Source organism: Trachurus trachurus (genome assembly GCF_905171665.1).
Source record: "Trachurus trachurus genome assembly, chromosome: 19".
NCBI lineage: Eukaryota > Metazoa > Chordata > Actinopteri > Carangiformes > Carangidae > Trachurus > Trachurus trachurus.
Window position 1 is genome coordinate 9,652,628 of NC_139913.1, and position 24,888 is coordinate 9,677,515.

General features: G+C 41.9%; 2 protein-coding genes across 4 annotated transcripts; one reads left to right on the top strand and one right to left on the bottom strand.

Annotated features, from left to right (window-relative positions):
- Positions 1-842: 842 nt before the first annotated feature.
- Positions 843-17,957, bottom strand: LOC311003021 (neurotrypsin-like). Its single transcript, XM_083994679.1, has 12 exons — positions 16,079-17,957; positions 15,335-15,473; positions 14,274-14,452; positions 13,925-14,072; positions 11,072-11,250; positions 10,525-10,666; positions 8,898-9,118; positions 6,729-6,873; positions 5,402-5,680; positions 4,695-4,817; positions 3,722-3,990; positions 843-2,448 (listed from the first exon to the last, which is right to left on the bottom strand). Exons 1-12 carry the CDS (start codon positions 16,206-16,208, stop codon positions 1,868-1,870), a joined length of 2,535 nt encoding a protein of 844 aa, XP_083850805.1. The 5' UTR covers positions 16,209-17,957; the 3' UTR covers positions 843-1,867.
- A 1,073-nt stretch (positions 17,958-19,030) lies between these two features.
- LOC311003022 (E3 ubiquitin-protein ligase TRIM21-like) lies at positions 19,031-24,127 on the top strand. 3 transcript variants are annotated; one of them, XM_083994680.1, is made up of 2 exons: positions 19,031-20,293; positions 21,054-24,127. In XM_083994680.1, exon 2 carries the CDS (start codon positions 21,056-21,058, stop codon positions 22,730-22,732), a length of 1,677 nt encoding a protein of 558 aa, XP_083850806.1. In that variant the 5' UTR covers positions 19,031-20,293; positions 21,054-21,055; the 3' UTR covers positions 22,733-24,127. The 3 variants fall into 3 exon arrangements, with proteins under 3 accessions (XP_083850806.1, XP_083850807.1, XP_083850808.1); XM_083994681.1 differs by having other exon boundaries at positions 19,031-19,448; XM_083994682.1 differs by having other exon boundaries at positions 19,031-19,378.
- The last annotated feature ends 761 nt before the right edge of the window (positions 24,128-24,888 follow it).

Genomic DNA, 24,888 nt, shown 5'->3' on the forward strand with positions numbered 1-24,888 from the left:
TTCTGAAACAACTCCTTCCTTCATTTTATGAATATGTTGTTGTTTTATCAGTGTTAATGCTTAGCTAACAACTATTGCCAGGTTGTGAATGAGCGTCTCCCTTTACAATATCAAGTCTGCTTTTATAAATAAGTGTCACGACTTCTGTTTAAAGTTAGTGCATCATCCATTATTGTAAATGGGAATACGAAAGTTGCTCTAATTCACTTCACTTAAACCTGATTTATGAATCAAAGGTAAACATTTATAAACCACAAATTCAGTCATTATTAATAACAGTTTATAAACCCTCAACAATGAAAGCACTGGCCTTTATATTATAGATGGAGTCTCCTGATGTGTTTGCAGGTTGAGGAAGATTAATAATTACTATCTACAGGGAGGGAAGTTTCTTAAGATGAAGGTTAATAAATAAAAAGGCAATAAGAGCGAACAGTTAAATACTGAAATCAGTTTGTTTTGACAGGCCGTAGCTAGGGATGTCATGATAACTTGTTTTTGCAATTAACGGTAGATTCCTAAATACTGTCACATTCCAAAAAAGATTATGTCGGAACCATATAGGCAAATAAATACGCACCAAAATAAAGGTAAATGCAGATACTGGTTTAAATTAAGTTAATTTTCCTACTGTAACATTGAATTGGTAGGAATTTAAATGTTAGCGTGTCATTTGTAATAGAAAAAAACTATTCAAATAAACGTAAACATTTGGTATAGATGACAATTAATGACTTGAATATTAACTAAATTATTTGAGCCACACTAACAATTACTTCTGACATGTGGCTCCATCGTTTTTTATTTCCCTGTCGTCTTTTGCATTGATTTACTCACAGCTTATAATTGGGACCTGGCAACAACAGTTGTGCATCCGATTCCCACATGCGTTTCTGTGTGTGATGTATTTGATGTCATTATTATTCTCAGCATCGTTAGTTAAGTTGGTTGGTTAGTTGGCAAGAAAGAAAGAAAAACATGCAAAAGCACTGATGTGGTCCCGAGTTGAGTAGCTTAGTCATGGGTCTAAATGAGCAACAGCACTTTTCATCAGTAAAGGTTTATATTAAGACAACAGCCTGAAGAGAGGAGCCCTGTCTGAAAGAATAAGCAACGTCACCCACGTCTGAGTTTTAGTTTTAGGAGTTAATCTACACTAATGATAATCTCAGAGGGAGGAGGAGGGGCGGCGATGGTTTGCAGTCAGCCTTTATATATTAGTTCTCGTTACAGCAGACACATTAATCATTAATCAATCAATAGGTGAATTTTTAGCATAGATTTTCCTGTGTGACCGTCTTCGAAAATGTCCGCTCGGATGTTTTTTAGATGCTTTTACGGTATTGTCCTTTAAAAAACATGCCATGCTGATTTTTTTTTTGTTTTTTTTGTGTGTTTTTTGTTGATTTTCAGTATCAGTGATCATCAGCACGCCCCCATAAATCTCCGCCGGGGGGGGGGGCTCGACGACACGGTGGTCGACCCCATCAGTCGTTGTCGTGGCTGCAGCTTCACCACACACACACACACACACACACACACAATCATCATCATCATCACCCACACACACACCCACGCTGCCAGTATGGGAGGGGTCTGCTGCTGCCCACACTTGCTCGTCTGACGCTTAGCAACCGTAAACACTTGGGATTCACAACACCGAGTTCAGATTTGAAATGAGCACAGAGACGTCCGCTATTTTTTCCGTTTTTTTTTTTTTTTTTTTTTGTAACTGACTTAAGCTAAAGAGCATCTTTCTTTTCTTTTTGCTTTCAAAGTTAAGTTTCGTCTTTCTTTAACCCCCCTCCTCTTCTTCCTCCTCAGGCGGTCACATGGCACAGATGGTTAGCCAATGGCGCGGCCTCGATCAGACCAGGATTCGTGTGTGTGTGTCTGACTCCCCCGCTGCGTGGTGTGTGGTGTGTGAGTGACGAGCGTGCGTGTGTTTCAGTTTAATCTCGCCGATTTCATTCGTCTCTTCTTGTTGTTGTTGTTGTTGTTGTTGCTGCTGCTCGTGTGTGTGTTTGAGCGTGGAGCCGTGTGTGTGGAAGTATTTATCTTTGCCCGTCAGGTCGTTGTGCGTCAGATCTTCCCGTGGCTGCGTGTGCGTGGTCGCCGCCTCCTCATCGGGACGCTGCTGCTGCTCGTGTGTGTCGGTGACCTCGTCGATCCAGCTCCTGAAGCGGCTGACGCGCGTGTAGAGCGCCGGGGAGGCGGGGTCGGAGCAGCTGTAACCCCCGGCGACGACCCCCGTCACGACCCATCGGCCCGACTCCCGCTGACACACCAGCCCGCCGCCGGAGTTGCCCTGACAACCGTCGCCGTGGAGGAGGCTGGTGTCCGGGGGGCTGCCGGCGCACAGCGTGCCGTGGCTGGAGAAGCTGTCGCCGTAGCGCTTCTTGCATTGCCATGACGACATCAGAGGGACCCAGGACGCAAGGACGGAGTCTGGAGAGAGAGAAGAGAGGCGACATCACAGAAGTGATCAATTAATTAGTTAATTAACAATTCTGGTAATTATTAATCTAATTAATCAGCGGCATGCCAACATATATTAAATTAATTAATATCCAGAGTTCACACTGATGAAGGAAGATGAATCAGAGGCTGTTGATGCTTTTTCACTTTAAACCACATGAGGGCGCCGCAGGAGAAACCAGAAACTCATCACAGCATCAGAGTTTAGAGGTTCAGAGACCGACGATGAACTCAAACATGGATCTTTGTATCGTCCTCATCTCCCTCGTTTCCTCTCTCCTCTCTAGTGTCTGTATCTAATCGAGTGTATGAAGTTATAAAGAGTTGTAAAGATGAAACTCTGAGGAACATGAACGTTTCTTTTCTGCCGAGACGCAGGTGCATCTCAATAAACTAGAACATCATGGAAATGTTTATTTATGTCAGTAATTCAATTCAAAAAGTCAAACTAATACATTATATAGATTCATTACACACAGAATGAAACCTTTCATGTCTTAATTTTTTTAAATTGTAATGATTATGGCTTATATTTAAAGGGATAGTTCAACATTTTGGCAAATTGGCCCATTGCCACAATCCCTATAGTTTTAGGAGTAGGTTTGTTACCTTTAATTGTCGGTGCAAGCTATTTTTAGAACGGTGGAGCAGAGCCGCGAGCTGCTCAGAGCTACGCTACGGAGGCTAATGGGATTTATTGGTTTCCCTCATCAAACTCATCAAATACACAATCCAACAACTCCAAAACGCTCTGGTGGACAAGTTGTGATCTGCACATTCACCACGCTATGAGATAATAACAGAATGTTACGAGACAGAGTTGTTGTAGAGGTAAATGCAGAGATTGCTTGCCGAAAAACTGCCCCCGACTGAAACGTGCACCAGTTGTTTTGCATGAATTTACCTTGAAAACAACTCCTCTTACATGTGAAGATTTCCTGCTTTTCTCAGCTACAATAACACACTGTCTCTATATACATTTTAATTTCTCCTGATTGTCATATCAGGATGTAGGCAGCAGAAACCTGTCACAAGTTCAAAATCTTCCATTTATTATTTATTATTGTTTATTCGTTATTGATATCAAAGGCTCAATATTTATTTATAAAGTGGATCTGATGAAATCTGGTGCAAATCCTTCGCTGCACCGCTGCTGCATCTGACACATATTTTTAGATACGTTGTGATGTTGGTATGAAAAATACTCCAGAGGGAAGAAGAAAAAAAAAAACCCCACACATACCTGGTCCCGTCCAGCCAGTAGTAACCATGACAACACAAGAGGATGGCACGATTCCTCCCGAAGCTGTGTCTGCGGCAGGAAGGCATGCTGCGTTAGTGTTGGGGTCAAAGGTCAGGCAGTGACCCTTGGTGCTGGGCAGCTTCAGCAAAGCCAGGTCGTGACCTCCGCTCTGCCCCTTGTACTTCCTGTGAACGACCACCTGCTCCGGGACGAGGGTCTGCTCCGACCCCCCCACACGCACCACGTACCTGGACGCATCGCTACCAAACCTGGAGAACAGAGAGATAGAGAGAGTGAAGGAACACATTTAAGGTGGATTTACAGGTGTTAGCCACCTTAAAGGAGACATATTATGGAAACAACACTGACTGCACTTTAAAAATTGACTGCTGCACTTTAGAGACTGTGCAATACTGAATTTTATTGTCTTATTGTTGTTGATTGTGTGTCTTTCTTTTTTATCTTCATTGATGTTTTTAACCACATGGAGGTTTGCATTTGAATTTCGTTTATACCTTGGTATGAATGACAATAAAGGAATTCAATTCAATTCAATTCAAATATCACTTCTTGAAGGCTCTTTAACAAGTATCTGGGTGTTTGTCTTGGCTTCTGGCCTGTGGTTGAAATCCATGTGGTTTTACGAGCTGTTCCCTCAGTTGTCATCCAATGATGTCATTAGTTTTCGAATTTGCATAATACCACCCCTACCTGTGAGAACTGGTACCAGTAGAAGGGGTGAGGTGGAGTGAGCAGTGGCTTGTTTGCATTTAAAGGGACAGGCACTGAAACCAGCCGTATTGAACTGGGCTGTTTTGAGCGGATGAAAAAAAAAATCCTTGGGGTATTTTGACCAAAGCATGTCACAGATATGTCTTTATACACCTGGGAACTATTTTAAGTTGTGGAAAAGTGGAATAATATGTCTCCTTTAAAGTGTAGAAACTGATTCATGGCTCGGCGTTAGGTTTACCTGCTGACACAGTGAGCGGAGGTCAGGGCCCAGCAGGGGCTGATCAGGGTGCCGCTGCAGAGAGGACCGCCGTCTTTTTCTTGGGACTGCAGCCACACCGACACCTGCCACGGCCACGTGGTCCTGAGAGAGAGAGAGTCGATCAAAGTCCGTCTTTTTTAATACACGTGAGTTTTTGATGGTTGTGCGTACAGTGATGGATCAAAGCTGAGTTACCACCCACTCAGAGAACTGAAAACTTGTTCTGTGTGCTGAATGGTTTTGTATTTATCTCAGTTTTTTGTTGAAATTGTATTTATTTTTAAATGTATTATAGTATTTTATTGCTATTTATTTTATGTAAAGCACCTTGGTCAACCTAGGTTGTTTATAAGGTGCTATACATGTAAATAAACGTGACTTTGACCTTTATTCAACATGTTTACTACACTGACAGCACATTTAACTGCATTTTTTGTGTTACCACTAAAATACAAAAACAACTAAGATGAATGAAAGTCTAGTGTGAAGATCTCTATGGTGCAGATCCCTGTGGTTTATCTGCGTGCATTGTACTTAATGGGAACGAAGAGGCACATCAATAATGCAGTGGGTGGTAAATACATTTGATTTAATTCAAATAAACCATAAATCATTGCCGTGTGTTTGATTGTATTCTGTATTGTTGTGTTATTTGAGTCTCAGCCTCACTCCGTCCTCGTCGTTACCTGAGCATGTTCTCCTCTCCCTGCTCCCTCCTCTTGTCGTCCTCCTCCACCAGCTTCCTCCGCCCGCAGCTCAGCTCCTGAGGTTTCACCTGAACCGTCGACTCCTGCAGCGCCACGTCGCACCGCACGCCCGCGTCCTCCCTGCGCCTGCAGCCCTGGACGCTCTGACCCAGCGACGGACACTCTCCCAGGAACTCCTCCTTCCCCGTGCACCTCACCCGGTCCAGGTGGATCGGCCCTTTCCCCTGACCGAACCCCCCGGCGGCGACCGCTCCCCCACTGGAAAAAAATAACAGAAACACACTCACAGAGATGTTTTGGGAGGAAGTGAATCTGAGTTTTTCTGCCTTATTTTTATTTTTTCTTTCGTTAACCTGTGCAGGAGCCATTTCATTTATTCTGTTTATTTTTGTGTTTTATTTTGGTAAACTTCCGTTGATACAGGAAGTGATGTAATGCACAACGGGACACAGGGGGTTATTGGAACAAAGGACAATCAGTGCCAGGTGTTGCTGGTCGAAAGGCAAACAGTTTTTGACCGTGTCTGACGTGTCGTTTCTTGTCGTGTCCACCACCATAAGAAAAAAGTTTGTTTTATTTTTGGTTTGCATTAGAACGTTTGTTTACAAAGGAACTGGATTTTGTTATAATAAATGTTGGTTTATCATTGAAACCTTGTTTTGGGCGATCTTTGTTTTATCCGCACACGCACGAAAACCTGGAGAACCTGGAAAATGGTTGACTGGTTGATTTTCCAGTCATGGAAAACACATGGAAAATGAGAAAAATGCCAAATGTCCTGGAAAATTATCTATCACATTGTGACATCAGCTACCAGAGCTCTGTTTGACTTTTTCAGACCCCACCAAGGATTTATTTTCCAAAGAAATGACAAGTGAGAAAACTAGGCTTCATGTCTCCTCTGCTGAGTGACAGATAGGGGAGCAGCTGTAGTGGGCCTGGTTTAAAGACAAAAACAACATGTTTCTGTTCTATGATAAATCTGTCATAATTTCTAAGCATGTCAGAGATAATTTCATAGATAAGTTAGAGCCTTAGACTGCACATCTTTAAATCAGACTTCTGGGGGTGAGAGAGGAATAAACATAGAAACAAACTGGTTAAATGTACAGAATAAGGTACAATTGTCGAAAAGAACACCTCTCCAAAGCATGAATGGGACGGGGGATATATAGTATTAGTGTTTGGTGTGATAACGTGTCTGTCAGACTGTAGCAGCTTAAAAAGTCCTGGAAAATGATTCCAAGAAAAGGGCGGGAACCCTGACGTGTCATCATCAACACCCCAGACCAACCTTTCTTTTTACCTGTGTCCGAGCTGTCTGCACACGACGGCTGCGTTCAGGTCGTTCCAGCCCGAGTCGCAAATACTCCCCCAGTCTCCATGGAGATACACCTCGACTCGACCCTCCTTCCTGCTGCTGCTGCCGCCCACCAGACGCACCAGGGGACCTGACAGAGGGGAAAAAAGGAAAGAAAAACCAACATCTCTCATTGATATTCATGTCTGTGCATCTACATCGCCTCCTCTCTGCTCACACTGAGGCGGAGTTTCATGTCTGCTGACAGCGGTAAATGTCATCGCAGCCCGGCGCGTCTTTACTCAGCCTCTATTCTCATTCTAATGGAGAGTGTGTGTCGACAGGAGGCGCAGGACCTCTGGAGCGCTGAGACAGTAAACAACGCTCTGTTCCCTCTGCTGTCAACATGTGGCATTTAAACCATGGACTGATACACACACACACACACACACTCACTCATACACAGGTGGTTTCACAATAAGGGAACGATACAGAACTGGTTTCCTGGCCAGATGCATGAATGAACGGATGGATGGATGCAGTCTGGCATTAGATGATCCCTCTGCAGGGACGGCTTGGCCTTTGGGTGGGAAAATGAAACGCAGTTGCAGAATCTCCAAACATCTCCAACATTGTATACCATGCATGTTTTTTTATGTCTGTGTTCTTGCTGTGCATGAATGTTTAGTGCTTCATAATGTTTGCTGTCTACTATACTTATTTTTCTTCCTATATTTATTTATTTTATTTGTTTAATTGTGTTTTTAAACTGTGTTCTTAACTTTTTTACTGTGTGAAAAAAGATGAAATTTGTATCTTTTATACTGTGAGCCAAAGGCAATTTTCCACCATGGTGTGCATCTACATCGATATAGATAATAAAGATTTATTGTATTGTATTGTATTGTATTGTATTGTATGTTATTAACATTTTTTTCTCATTTTATTGTTAGCATGAACCTCCTTTCTCTTATATTGTGTTTTTAGGATGACAGTGTAACATCCTTCCAGAGACTACAGACGAAAAATACCCTTGTTGGCTAATAACTCTGGTGCATCTATAGAAATGTTTATTGATGTGCACTATAAATAAACTACTAAATAAAAAAAAAAAATCTACCGTGCAGTTAAATAATAGTCTGATTCCTTTCTTCCTCTGATTTCACTGTAATTACTTTCCGGGGAACAAGAAGTCTCTAAAATGTTGCACAGCTGCAGTCGAGTTTATTCTCTGCTGACGCACAGGATACTCAGCTGTGGAGGAAATCGTCCTGATTGCTGCACTGAAAACTGTCTGAAAATGTCATTAGAGACAAGAATCACATCACATCACACACAAGACTCACTGTTTATTTAGTTTTTAAATACATTTCCTGGTCATTTAATTAATAAGTCACTTAGGGACGATGCAACTACTGCTACATTTGTACAGTATGTGTGTGTTTGCTGGACCATATTGATATTTATATTTGGCACTATTTTTTGTTAGAATTGTGTTTTTTGTTTCTGCGTATTCTTCTTTCCCTTTTCTCTTTTATCATATGGTGCTGCAACTACTGGAACCAAAATTTCCAGAAGGGATTTCCCCCAAGGGATCAGTTTCTGTCTTTCTATCTTTCTATTGAACCTGAGTAAAAAGTCAACTTCAGTCAACCTGCACCAGATGTTCAAAGTCACAGTAAATGATCTGGGTCTGGGTTCCTGGTCCCTCCAAGTTCACTGATAGTTAAGTATTTATCTAATCCTGCTGATAGATAAACAGAAGACTGGTGAATCCATGACCTTTTTAACAGAGCTAATTATGTGCATGATTCATTAAATGTGGATTTAACCTTTTAATCATTTTACTTAACTTTCAGTTCTGGACAAAAAGATAATACTGAAAAGATAATGACTCTAAATGTTTCAATTCTGAGACAGGAAATGAGTCACATTGCAGCGGTGCTGGTTGTAGCAGAGCTTGTGACTGAACGACAGTTTGAGGAAAAAGAAATTAAAAAAACAGCTACAACTGTTACAACCAGAGGCTTCGAGGTGTGAACGAACGTGCAAACAGATGTTGAGCAAAGCGTTAAGAGCAACGCTGTGAAACGATCCTGGATGGATAAAGGTTAGAAAAATGAAATAAAAAACAAATAATAACGGAGCAGTTTGAACCAGGCGTCTCTTTTCTACCTGTCGAAGGTGCGATCACCGGCACCTCGTTGGTCTCGTGGTTGGATCGTCCTCGGCAGCGAACGCCGACGTCCTCGCTGTGGGAGCAGTCGGTCCGTCCCCAGATGCCGTGGCGACAGTCCAGCAGGGACGTCTCCGATCCCTCGCAGTTGACGTCGTCCAGGAGGATCAGACCGACGCCCTCGCCGAACGTCCCGTCTGTCACGACCTCAGCGTGACCCCTGAGGGTGGAGGAGAAGTTAAAGAGTTCAAGTTGAAAACGCTCAGAACGACACGAGGGAATCCCAGTTGTTCAGACTTTATGATATTAAAACTAAGGTCGATGTTATTAATGTGTATTTTCTCTGTAACTTCAAATTGTTAATGTTCAATACATCAGAGTCGCTCCAGGGAAATAAACAGGCTCCAGACTTTAATCAGAGCAACAAGACAAAACATCCAGACTTTGTCTTTCAGCCCCAGATGTCCACTGAAGACAAGAGAAAGTAGAAAACAAAACTCTGCAACCTCCTTGTTACATATCTACACCGACATCACTGCAGTTAACAATAAATAATATGATTGTAATGACATAAATGTGCTGCAGTGTATCTTAAGTTACGCAAGATAAGTAAGTAAGAAAATAAGTAAACTTTATTTATATAGCACCTTTCGCAGATATAAAATCACAAAGTGCTTTACATTAAAGGGATACTGTAGTTCAACATTTTGGCAAATTGGCCCATTGCCATAATCCCTATAGTTTTAGGTTTAGTTTAGTTTTTAGTTTTAGTTTATTAGTTTAATAAGGGACAATGTGCAATTACATTAATCATTTAAAGGAAAACATGAAAAGATGGTTGCACCAGATTTAGCTCCCAGCTAATTTCCATCTGTAGTCTGTAGGAGTAGGTTTGTTACCTTTAATTGTCGGTGCAAGCTATTTTTAGAACAGCGGAGCAGAGCCGTGAGCTGCTCAGAGCTACGCAACGGAGGCTAGTGGGATTTCTTGGTTTCCCTCATCAAACTCATCAAATACACAATCCAACAACTCCAAAACGCTCTGGTGGACAAGTTGTGACCTGCACATTCACCACGCTATGAGATAATAACAGAACGTTACGAGACGGAGTTGTTTTAGACAGTGAACAGTACATTTCAGTTGCTTTTAAATCAACTACTACAAATTAAAACTTATAATAATGATAATAAAACATTTTGTGGCTCATACAGTATGTTTCTCTTTGGATGCACAAACTGCAGGGATTCAAGCTGCAGCTATAACTCCACCCAGTGTCATTGAAGACACACGTTCATCACTGCAGCCAGGTGACTGAAGTTAAATCAGCGGAGGTCAGTGAAGAAGACACAATGTTCCACGGCCGCCAGGTTAATCTTTAAGTAAATTTACTTAGAGTTTAGCGACTCAGCTAATCTGCCACGGTGTGTGTGTTTTAACAAGATGGGACAGGCTCTTATTTCTAATTTCCTCCCTTGTTCCACGGTTAATCCAAACACAAAACTTCCTCTGTGTTTATTTTCTACTTAATCCCCCATGAGTCAAATCCAAATCGTCTTTTGCAGGAGGACTTTTAATGTGAAACCGACCTGGAGTCTGGGTGTTGGGGGTCATACGGTGTATTCGTACCTGTATCCCAGCTGTCTGCAGACCACCTCTGCGTGCTGCTGGTTCCAGTGGTCGTCACACACCGTCCCCCAGTCCCCGTTGTGGAAAACTTCGACCCGACCCTCCCAGGGACTGTCTCCTCCCACCAGCCGCACCACGCCATCTGAAAAACAGTGTCACGCGAGTCGACGACATCATTAACTCCTCTGGGAATGTAAATGTAATTAAAGGCGGATCCACTTGACTTGACGGTGCAACCACAAGGCACAGATTACATTTTACATGTTACAGATGCTGCCTTTGCCATTAACATTAACCTTAATGTTTAATTTCCAGATTAATTATTAATCTCAGATTAGTTTGCTGAATTGTAGCTGCTGTTTCATGCCAGTAGATAACTTTCTTCTTTATTGCCTTTAATCCTGTTTCTGCCTGTCACACAGAGGATGTTGCTGCTTCATGTGGTAATGATTTATTGATGTTCGGGGCTATAAATAGCGGCTCTATAAGCCGACCGCTGGGTACAGAGTATATAGTGTGTGTGTGTGTGTGTGTACAGTAGATGCACCTGTATAAGGGCTGCAGGAGACCCCTGCGTCCTCCATGTGGTCACAGTTGTGCTGCTCCCAGTCCCCGTGGGGACACTGATCCAGGAACAGCTCGTTTCCTGTGCACTTGACGGCGTCCAGCAGGATCGGGCCTGAGCCCTGACCGAAGTGAGCCCAGGACCAGGCCTTCGCCACCCCCCTGCAACACACACACACAAACAGCATTAACTCACTCTCACAGAAGGTTTTGTGTCTTGTAGAGATTGAGAAGCCACTCGAAGCTGCACTTGACATGTATCTTATTTCTGTCTATTGATTTTATAGATGTGACAGGCTGATCTACAGGATCCAAAGATTCATAGCAACATTGTTCTGGCTTTATGGCGGCGACAATAAGCCACACTGTCGTCGGCTGTGCACAGATCACAGCTCACTGGCATCTTGAGCTGCCGTCCACAACAGTATCTGGTAACGCTTTATAATAAGTACACACTATTAAGCTTTAGTTAAGCATTAAATACTGAATTCATCATTTATAACACATGATTACTCATTAGTATGTAGTTTATAAACAGTTTAAAATGTTTTACTCATCATTGCTCAGCACTAATTGTATTTATAAACTACATACTAATGAGTATTCATGTGTTATAAATGATGAATTCAGTATTTATTAATGCTTAACTAATGCTAATAGTGTGTACTTATTATAAAGTGTAACCCAGTATCCTGAAATACTAATACTACTAATTGATAAAATAAAGAGTAATTTGCTAAATGTGCAGTAATTTGGAATTTGGTGCATTTTTGACTGAATGAAAGATCTGGAGGAAAAGTTGAGAAATCAAATTCATTCATTCATCATTACTACTGTATAAATTAAAAAAATCTGAAATCCATCCCATTGATGTCAATTTCAATATTCACTGAAAACGCTTGAAAAATCAGGGAATTACCAAAGTTGAAGTCTGACCCACTTGTGCGACTATCCACAATAATAAAAAAAAAATGCATATAGTTTCTAAATAAGGACTATATCTAAAAGAAAAAGAAGTCAAACTCATCCAAATAAATAATAAATAGCTCTTGCAAAGATGCTGTTGCATTCATGTGGTGATGATTTATTGATAACCAAAATGCAACGTTTGTTTTGTTCTCGTGTGTCCATGTATTTCTTCTGCTGCTGTGTGCAGATTAAGTTGTTACGGCTGAAAATAATAAAAGCTTTGATAAAAACAAAGTAGGAACATAAAATATACACTGTGGGCCAATGCAAGCTGAACTCCCTACACATCTACAATTTGTTATTATTATTTAAATTCAACATTTTGGAGGAAAACAGCCTCAGAAATCAATAAAAGAGGGAAGAAAAGACAAGTTTTCTCTGTGTGCTGCTGTCACTCCTGTCACATACAGTAGGAAACTTTGAGTAGATGGATGTTTTGTTGTCAACAATCATATTTGTAGGAGACTTTATTTCACATGCCCATTGGGAGGGGGGAGTTGTTTTGATGGTTGAGAGCATGAGAAATGTTTAAATGTTTGCCACACTTGTATTGTAGCAAAAAGAAAATATCCCGGTGGGAAAACACAAATCATTTTTGGTTCATTTTGTCTTCAATTGTCAAAATACCTCGGTGCCTGTGTGCAGCTGTGTGAGAACCAAATGCATCAGCATCAAGACATCTATTATTTAGAGACACAAACGCAGATGGTGAGGTGTCCCCCGCTGTTTGAGGAGATGAAATACAACCTCGTGTTCAACATGGAAGTGTATCTGACTCTTCACAGCTACGATTTCATCACTATTTGACACTCGGAGTCGTGTGGGATGTTAAACCTCCTCTGCAGGGTTGTGCATGAGGAGGAAACACCGACTCAGACAGCGTTTTCCCTAAAATCCTTCTGTGGTTTTTCACTAAATCAACCCAACGACACCCAAGTGGTCTGCCTCGAAGCCGAAATATTCCAGCTCACTAACGATTTCTCACTCAAGAGATTCAGGAAATACCTCAGTTTTATTCACTATTGGGCTTTTAAAAAGAGCGGCGGCTCTTGTTTATCTACCGTAAATTCTCAAATAAGACGCCGACCTCCTGTACTGGGCCGGGTCTGGCTCCAGGATTGAGCAAATAAAAACCGGTCTCAAGTTCTTGTGAATGTGCAAAACCTCCCAAAGCCCACGATCGCCAGTTTGGGCCGTTTCTAAGCTGCTTAATTCATGCAAGAGTTCTTAACGGGCCTGAAAATTAAAGGGCATTTCCAGTCATTTTCCAATCAGTGTTTACCTCAGATATCAGGTCACCTATGATCAGTTCATTTCATACCATCCATACTCCCAACTGCAGCGTGTGGACGTTTATATTCGTTTTTGTTCAAGAATCTATCATTGAACAAAAATGCGTGCTCCAGATGTGGATCTTTCCTTCTATTCTCACTCTTATAAACAGTAAGAACAGAATGATTTGACAGTATTTTCTCATCTTTGCTGAGCATAAGTTTAGTTCAAAGTTAAATAAAATTTAGACGCCTGTCTCTTCTATTGGAGAATTTACGGTAATTTATAGTGAAAATACTACAGCTGCGAGGCCAGTCCCGTTTATATTACTCAAAATGACCAAAGTAATTTCCTCTTCTGGTCCTGTCTTGTCTTGAGGGTCATGCTAAAACAGAAAGTGGACAGTAAAACCCTCTGACAGCGAGTCTGACTTACTAAACTTCACTATGTCTCAACAGAAGAGCGGGGAACTTCCTCCTAGTAACTTTGTCGCATACGAACGTGTCAGATGAAGCGTTAGATCTAAAGAGGAAGCGACATCATCACATATGTGAACTTGTTGTAGTGTGAAGGTGTGAAAAACCGCCGGCCGTACCCAAATCCGAGCTGCCTGCACACCACTTCTGCATCTCTGTCGTCCCACTGGTCATCGCAGACGGAGCCCCACCTCCCGGCGTGAAACACCTCCACCCGACCTTCAAAGTCTTCCTCGCCTCCGACCAGGCGCAGAGGAGGGCCGCTGCCTGAGAAACAGAGCGAAGCAGATCAGCGTCTCTCCCAAAAATGAATTTGTATTTACATTTTAAACTGCTTTTATTAACGGGACTCGTGTCAATAATTTAAGATAATAAAAATCAGTCTGTGTCTCTCAGGTGTGTCTGTCTGTGCGTGGGACGGTAATTCGGGTCTGGTTGCCATCATGACGCTGTAGAAGTCACACTGACCTTCTGGCGGCGCGCACGCCACTGCAGCCTCGTTTCCATGGCTACAGTCACCTGTGACGAACGTCCTGCTCCGGCACTTGCTCAGGGTGTTCTCATCCCCGCGGCAACCCAGACGCTCGTAGTGAAAGAGGCCGGAGCCCGAGCCAAACTGCGAGTGCTGCAGCGCCGAGCCAATGTCACTGTTGGAGGAAAAAAAACAAAAAAAAAAACAGTTCATTAACAGAAAATTGATTGATGACTCTTTTCTTTATTTTATTGCAAGCTTTGTTAATGTTAATGTTTTTATCCTAAACTGCTGGAAGTTGTGAATTTCCCTCAGGATGAATAAAAGTATCTATCTATCTATCTATCTATCTATCTATCTATCTATCTATCTATCTATCTATCTATCTATCTATCTATCTATCTATCTATCTATCTATCTATCTATCTATCTATCTATCTATCTATCTATCTATCTATCTATCTATCTATCTATCTATCTATCTATCTACAGTATCTATAGATAATTAGTTTCACATTAATAGCTGCTAACATGAGATTTTTTTTGCTTCCTCTTTGTCTTGAATGTTGTTAAGGTGTCACTGGGGATTCTGGGTAATTTGTAACAGCCAGATTAAATTAAATTAAGATAAAGATTTCACTTTATTGTCATTTTTATGTACAGTAAGTGCATAAAAACGGGATACTGTGCAGCGATTCAAAAACAATTTAAAGAGAAGCAGTGCAGCAATAAAAAAGAATGTCCAAAAGATAAAATAATTCAGTGTAGCATTAAGGAAGTAAATACATATTAAATAGTAAGATAATATAAGATAAAAATGTAGTGTGCATGGTGGGGATAGACAGTGTGTTCAGTATTCTGACTGATATTGATTAGCAATATAATACATGTAACAAATCAGCTCAACCTTGACCTGGTAAAGGACTAAAATGCTGCTTTCACATTCAATTAATAATAATCTAATGATACAATATTTCAAATTCAGATATTTTTACAGCTTGGTATAAATTCTTTGTGACTACAACAGATCAAACTTGGTTTTGTTCCTCCTTCCTACCCGAGGCCGAGCTGCCTGCAGATCACACTGGCGTCTCTGTCTGTCCAGTGGGAGTCACAAACCGCCCCCCACTGGCCGTTCAGGTAGACCTCCACCCGCCCGCTGCCGGAGGACGAGCTGCCCACCAGACGAGCCGCACCTACAGAAAAACAGAGAGAGAGAGATGAGGGGGGTTAGTGCTCAGGAAACACATGAATGTGACTATATGGGTTGTATATAGATGCATATTGGCTGAATATGAATGTATATAGGTCTGTGTTGGAGGTTTCGAATAGATTTCTATATTTTATACATATATATTTATATTCATGATATCTTGTTAAGTAATATTGACAATAATTATTAGAGGATAATATGATGAAAAGGACAAGTTTTTTACTTATGTTGTATATGTGTTGTTATATGTGCTGTTTTTCTTAACAGAGGTTGATTGTTCTGTGTGTGTTTTATGTGTATTTATGGGTATTGGATGTTTTTATGTGTTTTGGACCTCCTGGCTGCAAATCAATTTCCCAACAGGGACAATAAAGATAACTTTGAACTTTCTTCCTATTCCCTTTCGAACATGTTAAGACTGTTGATGAATATAATGTATTATTTAATTGGTTTTTCATCACTATTTGTTGCTTTTTTCTTGTTGTTTGTTTTGTCTTCTGTCAGTCTTTTTTTATTCTACCTTACATGTTCGAAACAAAGGCTTAATAATAATGAATAAATAAACATCCGGGTCGCCTGTGGACGCACCCTGGTGGCAGTCGCAGTAGGCCCAGCCGATGGCTCCAGAGTTTTGCCTGAAGAAACACCAGGGGTTGGACTCTCGGTCCGGGTTCCTGCAGAAGCTGTGGTCGCCCAGCCCTCGGCCCGGGTACTGCATGACATAGTCTGGAAAGTCGGTCCATTTCAGACAGGGGGCGCCAGAGTCCGTCTGGGACACGGTGCCGTTGTAGTATCCCAACTCAGTGAACCCCTCAGAGCAGGACAGAGGCACTGTACAGAGACAGAGGGAGGGAAGGAAGGAGGGAGGGGGAGAGTGAGTAAATGTTCAAGAAGATGCGAGAATAAGATGTTTTGGATGAAAAGAGGAAGAAGAGGAGGATTTGGGTCAGAGAGGACAATGTGAATAAAAGGGAGCGAAATGGGAAAAGTCTGATTGCGGGAGGAGGAGTGGAACTGCTCTTATTGAAATCTCATTATCGCCGTGTCTGTGTTTTATCTGAGCATAAAAGCTTACATGGGCGATTCATATGCTGTCCACTGCCACAGTCGGATCCCGCCTAATGCACTCACCCTCGCGCCTGAGCCTTGTTGGAGTGGTTGAAATTCCCACAGCCTTACAACCGCCCCTTATTTAACCTGGCTGTGACCAGAGACTCGCAGTAATCTTCTCTGAGAAGGAGGATATGTGAGAGGAGCTGGAGTGAACTGAGGGAAACTGCTGACATCAAAGTGCTGCAAAAATTAGGCCACAAAGCTAAAAAAAAAAAAAAGAGCTTCTTCCACGCTGTAGCCTGCTTAAAAAACTTAGATCACACATTAATGAACAGCGATCACAGCGCACAACATCACAAGCTGAGTGGCACACATAACAGCAGCAGACATAGTAACACACTCAGAGGTGCAAAGCGGTTGTAAAGGTGCAAACTGTGATTTATTAAGTGACCTATGAGCGTGGTTAGATAAGAGTCGCAGGAGGAGTGTGGAGGGTGAGATAAAAAAGAAAAAAAACAACCTTCTGTGTCCTTAAGGCGACATTTCATGTTAATATTTTTTAAATGTTTAATATTTCTTTGCGTATTCATGAATGTCTCACAGTCTGGGTTGGTTTTAGCAGCACTGGCAGCAGGCTGACATGTTTTACTCTTAATGAAACGTCTTTACACATATACTGAGTAGACTGGCTGTGAAATTCGGTGCTGAAAGAACAAATCACTGCAGCAGTGAAATCCGACCAAAACCAACAGCAGAGGAGGAGAAAAAAAAGATCTGTGATGACAGAAACGGGCCACAAATACAGTTAATTATCTCCGGATGTGTGGCTCTACAAAAAAAACCTGCCATTTCAAAATTCAGTCAAAGTGTTTGTAGGATCTTTGGTTTGTGAAAAACTGATCCAAGTATGATGAGTAGCTATAGGGTGATGATAACGTTGATCTCTCCCATTGGAAAGAATAGACTGAGACCTGCTGCTGGTTTCCTGAGGGGGCGGAGAGGTGAGACACGGTTACAGGAAATGTTTGAAAGTGAAACATTGTTTTCTTTTTCTGCCAGTAACTTTGGTGATTACCAGACTTTCCCAGTGGCGCCATCATCAGGTCAAAATTAAAAGAAAAAAAATCCCCAACCTTTTCATTCTATGGTAAAACTACAAAAATAACCCCATGAATCAAAAGTGCTGTGAACTGTTGAAAGCCCACGGCCAAGACAGAATCAACCTGACGTTCATGGGTTCATCTGTGAACTGTCATTTAAAGCGATAGTTCAACATTTTGGCAAATTGGCCCATTGCCATAATCCCTATAGTTTTAGGCGTAGGTTTGATACCTTTAATTGTCGGTGCAAGCTGTTTTTAGAACGGCGGAGCAGAGCGGCGAGCTGCTCAGAGCTACGCTACGGAGGCTCATGGGATTTCTTGGTTTCCCTCATCAAATTCATCAAATACACAATCCAACAACTCCAAAACGCTCTGGTGGACAAGTTGTGACCTGCACATTCACCACACTATGAGATAATAACAGAACGTTACAAGACAGAGTTGTTTTCGAGGTAAATTCATGCAAAACCGCTGATGCACGTTCCCGTCGGGAGCAGTTTTTCAGCAAGCAGCCTCTGCATTTGCCTCAAAAACACTACTGCTACTGCTATGACTATAGGGATTATGGCAATGGGCCAATTTGCCAAAATGTTGAACTATTCCTTTAAACCCACGACCACAAGGGTCTGTTTCGTAGTAGAAGAAGCAGAAGCAGAAAGAAGAAGTAGTAAAGTGCTACCTGTGTAGGGAACAGTGCTGTATGAATGGGTGAATGTCGTTTCCATTGTGTTGTTGTGTATTCACACTATCAAACAGCTGCACACGCCTTTATGTGTTTCTGTTATTGATAAAACAAGATAAATCCACCGTACTTTGGAAACTTTACACCTTTTCTCAACTACACTATACTTCAAAGGTGAGATGTTTAACTTTTTATGTAAATCTGACAGCTGAGTGAAGCTCCAGAGTGCTCAGTATTAAATAAATCAATAAGACACTATTAAATCAATTTTAAATTAATGTAGGTTCATCATTAACAATGGCAGGACCAAACCTTACTTATCAGCCAACCATCAAACTGAAAACATGAAAATCCCCCAAAAACCAGAGAGAAACCTCTGTGAATTGCTTAACACGTTGTTGTGTTGCGTTTGTTCTTTCTCTGAAGAATTTCACGACTTTCCACAGACACCGAAGCTCCGAGGGGTTTTTGAGGCCAAGCAGCGACTACACTATGATTAATGGTGGAGGTGCTTCAATAACCAGCAATGGTCTTATCTCTCCGACACACACAGCTTGGCCGTCCAGGAACATTATCAACGCAGTGCAACACTTATGCCCAACTCACACACATTTTACTGCATAGAGAGTGAAAGAGAGAGAAGCACACACTACAGCGCCGGCAGATGCAGAAACACACACATTTGAGTGCAATTTGGGGGGAGATAAGAGGAAGAGCAGCCGAGGGAAGCAGTGAAAGCACTGGAGAGTGTTAGTGAGAGGAAAATCAATCAGGCAGAAGTGTACCGAACTAAAACAGATCTATTCTCAAACAATAAATAATACAGAATACACTCAGACATCGGACCCAAAAACAGCTCGCACTAGTATCCAAACCTTAAAAAAGAAAAAAAAAAGCCTTCTGGCATCAGAGACCAAAAAGGAAAAGGGGGCGTCTGTCCCTTTAAGAAACATGACACAGGAGGAAACTGAAAGTTAAATTCTTTCTTTAGAAACGACTGAGTGCTCTCTCTTTGTTTTTCTTTCAGCTTTGCACACCTACACCAGCGCACGTAAGTACGAAGTCGTCAGTTTCTGAGTCAAATCTTCATCACAACGCACAGGACGTGAAATCTGTTGTGTGTGAGTTGTAGTTTCGTCCCACTCTTTGCTAATTTCAGCCTCCTTGTTGTGATATGTCATCACCAGTCACTGCTGCTGCTGCTGCTGCCGTTCGCACTGTTACAAATGAGTCGTCTCGTTCATAAAGTCAGAACACAAGGTCCTTTTAGGGAAGTTATGTATCACATGATCTTCACCAGCAGAGAGACACTCTCTCATTTGTTATATAACTGCAGATATTCAAATAGTCTGAATGCACTGTAAAGACTTCTGCTTTGTGTTGCTGTAGCTGAAACGTTGACATGCAGGTTTCACTCTTGACCTTGGAGATAAAAACAGCTGATAACAAGGTTGATTTTACAGTCTGGAGCTTTTCACACACATTATGTTGTCTTCATGAAGGACATTTCATTATGTTGCAATCACTTCAACAGCTGTACAGTATTTGAGCTCAAGAATGAACTCTAAACTTCAGCTTTAAATGTCTGAGAAGTGTTTTTAAGTGTATGTTTTTGTGTTGTTATGTTGTGCACTTATCTTATGTTAAATAGGTTCCACACAAACCCCTCCTCCTTTATGTTTACATAGTCAAATCCTTCACTTTCATTTTGCTGATTGTGATGTTAACCCTGTCTGTTATATACAGCTGCACTGTCCTGCCAGAAACTTCAGTGTCCTCTCTCCCTGTGTTCTCCCTCTTGTGATCACCCAATGTGTTTCACCTGTCCTGATTGCACCACCTGCATCTCGTTCCCTTGTGTATTTAACCTGTGTGTCTTCCCATTGTCCTTGTCGGATTGTCTGCATTGCTTCCCTCTGTCTGAATGTCTTCCTGTGTTGCTGCCCTGAGTTCTTGCATTTAGAAAGTAAGTTTGTTCAATAAGTCCGTTAGTCTGTACCTCGTTCAGTGTCTGCATAGTCTGCATTTTGGGTCCATCTTCAAACCTTCAACTTGACATAGCTCTGGAAAAAATTAAGAAACCCTTTCAAAATGATCAGTTTATCTGGTTTTACTACTTATAGGTATGTGTTGGCAAAAAATGAACAGTTTTATTTTATTCTATTAACTACTGACAAATTTTTTTTCCAAATTTGAAATAAAAATATTGTCAATTTTAGAGCATATGTTGTTGTGTTTTCAAACCTTTAACACTTTTTTTTTTTTTTTTAACTTAGGAAGAGTTCAGAAATCAACATTTCAGTGATCAAATAACCCCAAATTTTAATTGCAGCAGTGGTTATTATAATCTCCATTATATATGGTCTCTTAATTTTTTCCAGAGCTGTATATATATAGATGTACAGAGTGATTAATGGATTCCTGTTTCATCTCGTACATCACAATCACATCACGTTCTGTCGAGAAATTAAAATAAATAAAGAACAATCTGATAAGTATATTTTTGATAAGATGTAATTAATTATGAAGCTTGTGGTTAATTTTATTAAATAGTGAGAGATTCTTATCACAAACCCAAACACATTCACCAGAGGAGAAAGTTGAGCCAGGGAACTCTTTGTTGCTCAATAAATGACTTAAACATTAATCGGTTTTAAGAACTGCAGCAAATTAATTTTCTTTCAGCCGATCAATTGATTAATCAACATTTTGTCTGTTTGTCCTAGAAATGGCTTCCAACGTCAGTCTCTTATCCGAGGAGCAGTTCCTCTGTCCGATCTGTCTGGACACGTTCACTCGACCAGTTTCTACTCCGTGTGGACACAACTTCTGCAGCTCCTGCATCACGTCGTACTGGGACAACGAGCCTCGCTGCCAGTGCCCGGTCTGCAAGTACAGGTTCGACACGAGGCCGCATTTAAAGGTCAACACTTTCATTTCAGAGCTTGCGTCGCAGTTCATGATGCTTCAGGCGACGGATTGCCAAAGCTTGGACCAACTGAAGCCCAACTCTGGAGGTGTGGTGATGTGTGACATCTGTACCGACGACAACCAGCAAGAAGCCGTCAAATCCTGCGTGGAGTGTCTGACCTCGTACTGCAGCGCTCACCTGGAGCCTCACCACAGAGCGGCCGGGCTGAAGAGACACAAACTGGTCGATCCTGTGGAGAACCTGGAGGACAAGCTCTGCAGGGAGCACAACCACCTCCACGTCTTGTTTTGCAGAACAGACAAAGCTTTGCTGTGCGACGTCTGCGCCAGTTCGAAGCACGTGACCCACGACATCGTTCCCGTGTCGCGAGCGTACAAAGAGATGAAGGAGCTGCTGGGAGACACGGAGGGCAGAGTGCAGCAGATGATCCGGGAAAGGCAGCAGGCGGTGGAAGCCACGAAGGAGTCGGTCGATGAGAGCAAGAGAGAAAGCAAGGATGTGATGGCCGGCGGCGTGCGGGACTTGACGACGCTGGTGTCTGAGATTCAGAAGAGCCAGGCGGAGCTTGTGGAAGTAATGGAGGAGAGGCAGAAAGCAGCAGAAGACGGAGCAGATGGTTTTATTAGCAGTGTGGAGCAGGAGCTCACTGAGCTGCAGAGCACAGCCATGAAGCTGAGGGACTTAAAACAAACTGACGACCAGCTGCGTTTCCTCCAGGGCTTCTCCAACGCGTCCGTTCTGCCTCCCACCATGGACTTGGCGAGCTTCAGGTTTAGCAGACACCTGGAGATCCAGCACGTCCAGAAATGTCTGAGCAGCTCGGTGTCTCAGCTGCGAACGTTGCTGCAGAACATGAACACAGAGATGAAGGACTTCTCCGTGTCCGACGACGGCACGCTGAGGTACGCGCAGCGCTACGAGGTGAACGTCCTGCTCGATCCCGACACGGCCCACCTTCTGCTCGTCATATCCGACGACAGGAAGCAGGTGAGATACAGCGTGGGTTCAGGTCTGTGGGGGACTCAGAACCTGAAGCCGAGCATGTTCACCGAGCAGCTGGCCGTCCTGGGACAGAGAGGCTACTCGTCACACAAGTTTTACTTCGAGGTGTTTGTGGGCGAAAAGACTGAATGGTGTCTGGGCGTGGCCTCGGCTTCGGTCCAGAGGAGAGGGGCGCTCGTTCGCAGTCCGTTCTCTGGACTCTGGGCCATCTGGTTTCTGCAGGATCAGTTTGAAACCTTCGGTGCTCCCGGTGTGACGGTACACTGTGGGAAAGTGGAGCGAGTCGGAGTGTTTGTGGATTATGATCAAGGTGAAATATCGTTCTACGACGTTCAGGCCGCCAGGCTGATTTTCTCATTTACCGAGTACGTCTTCGACGAGGAGCTTTACCCGTATTTAAATCCTTGTGATAATGAATATGGCTCAAACCTGGCTGCGATGGTGATCGTCCCAGTCACTCGCACTGAGTAGGGGCGGCTTTAGACACGCAGTGATTTATGGGTTAATTATTATAATGCAGCTGATTATACAGTATAAGCACCTTGAATTCAATGAAGACTCTTCAGCGAGGCAGCTTTTCTTAATAAGTAGGAGAAGCTTTGATGGAGAGGAACCATCTTCACTTGTGTGAGTTAGAGCACACATTTACAACCTTAAGATGTAATCTAATACAGTTCTTTAAGAGTAAAACTGTATTTCTATAGTTTGTTTTTGTTTTGTTTAATCTGTCTTGGATTCCAGTTTGTTATTTTGCTTCAAAGCTGATACAATGGCTAAATTATTGGAAGTACTTATTGTTAATTTATTTAAATTAATTGTTTCAACTGACCAGCTGTTGTGTTATGACTCACTGAAAGAACAATAAATGTAGGACGGCTCGTTTTGTTCTTGTTGGCTTCCTGTCACGCCATCAGGGTTTGAATAGATAAGAGCTATGGTTAATTTTATATTATCTTCACCTTTGCTTTCAGGAGCTATGGAAAGTCAACATGTCTTTTGAGAAAAGGAGAAAATAAAAGCAAAAATAAATCAGCATTGAAAGTTAATTCACCAGGTAGAAAAACTCCCATACATGCCATTTACTTCAAGTCTCCTTATTAAACATTCATAAGCCATATACAAACATGTTTATGTGTTAATGAGTCTAACTTCTCCTTCAAAGACGTATTTTGTATTACAATAGCTTTTTACCCTATTATCATTCATGATCTGTTAATAAACAAACTACTAATTATAGATGTTAACCACACTCATTCCTGTGACGTTTTATAGTCTATCCATCCTGATATACTGCTCATAGATGTGGAACAAGGGGCCCATGTTTTTATTTTTATCATTTTATTTCTGAATGAGTCAGTTAAGATGAGCAGTGAAGGAGCAACAATGAGCGATAAAATAAAAACCTCCGCCCAGGAGCGCTTTAGCTGTCTGAACAGCTAAGAAAAACACTATATTTACCTTTGCAGGTCTGTTCAATGTGATAAATATTGAACTGAGATAAATATCTCTGTTTGATGGTGTTGTTTCCAGATTCATATACTACACTAATACTGTACGTATCAATGTTATTTAAATCATGCCATATTCTCATGTTCATTTTGTTTTTTTGATGGCACAACATGTGTGTCTTGGTCTCTCTGTGCTGGTAACGATTATTTAAATGAATAAATGAAAAATATTTTAGTTTTAAGCTGTATATGCTGTGTAATTGTAATAAAACTTTTATGTCAGCTTGATGAAAATTTAAACATGCAAAAAAAAAAAAAGCATTACATAACTAAAGCAGGCGACATTTCTGGTGAATGTCCCCTCATTTCCATCATTGGTGAGAGCAAAACATTTCATTTTTGTTTGTGTGGAGCTGAATTTCACCTCCACAGGCCTGAAATTCATTATTAAATTCGCCTTTTTTCTCCTCCTCTGAATTTCACTTCATGCTGCCTCATCTCCATCCTGTGTACCTCATTCAAGCTCTTTAATTCATCACAACTCCCGCAGCGTTCAGCCACAAACACACACACACACACACACACACACACACACACACACAGACACAACACTCGATGGTACTAACACCCTCCTCATTGCCACGACAACGGTACCCTGCCCATCGCCATGGGAACGCTCAGTCTCCCTGCTCCCATAATCCATTTCCCAGCCACAATGGGTATTTGACACGGTTCACACTCGGAGGTTTGCTGTATTGGAGGAGGGGAGTTTGAGTTTTTTTTATACAAAAACACACACATCGATTATCGGGGAAATTCAGTTTTTTAACCATTTAACCTGATTTTGATCAAATTTTATGAAAAAACGTGGAAACGCACGACATTTGCGCAACATTTGCAGAGTTGTGGTTGTGAAAATAAACCTCACTCATTTAAAAAACGTCAGGAAATGATAATAAAAAGCTGTTTTGTTGGTGTGTTTATAACTGCACATCATGTTCAGTTGTCTCGTCAGTGTGTGTGTGTGTGTACGCAGCTTCAAAAGCAGCAGATATTCCAGTTCTGGTAATGAGCCTGAGAAGGAGGAGCTCCTCACCCCAACCCCCCACCACCAATATCATCATCAGGGCCTCCGCTACTCCTCTCAGGGATATAAAGAAAGAAAGGAGGAGGAAAATG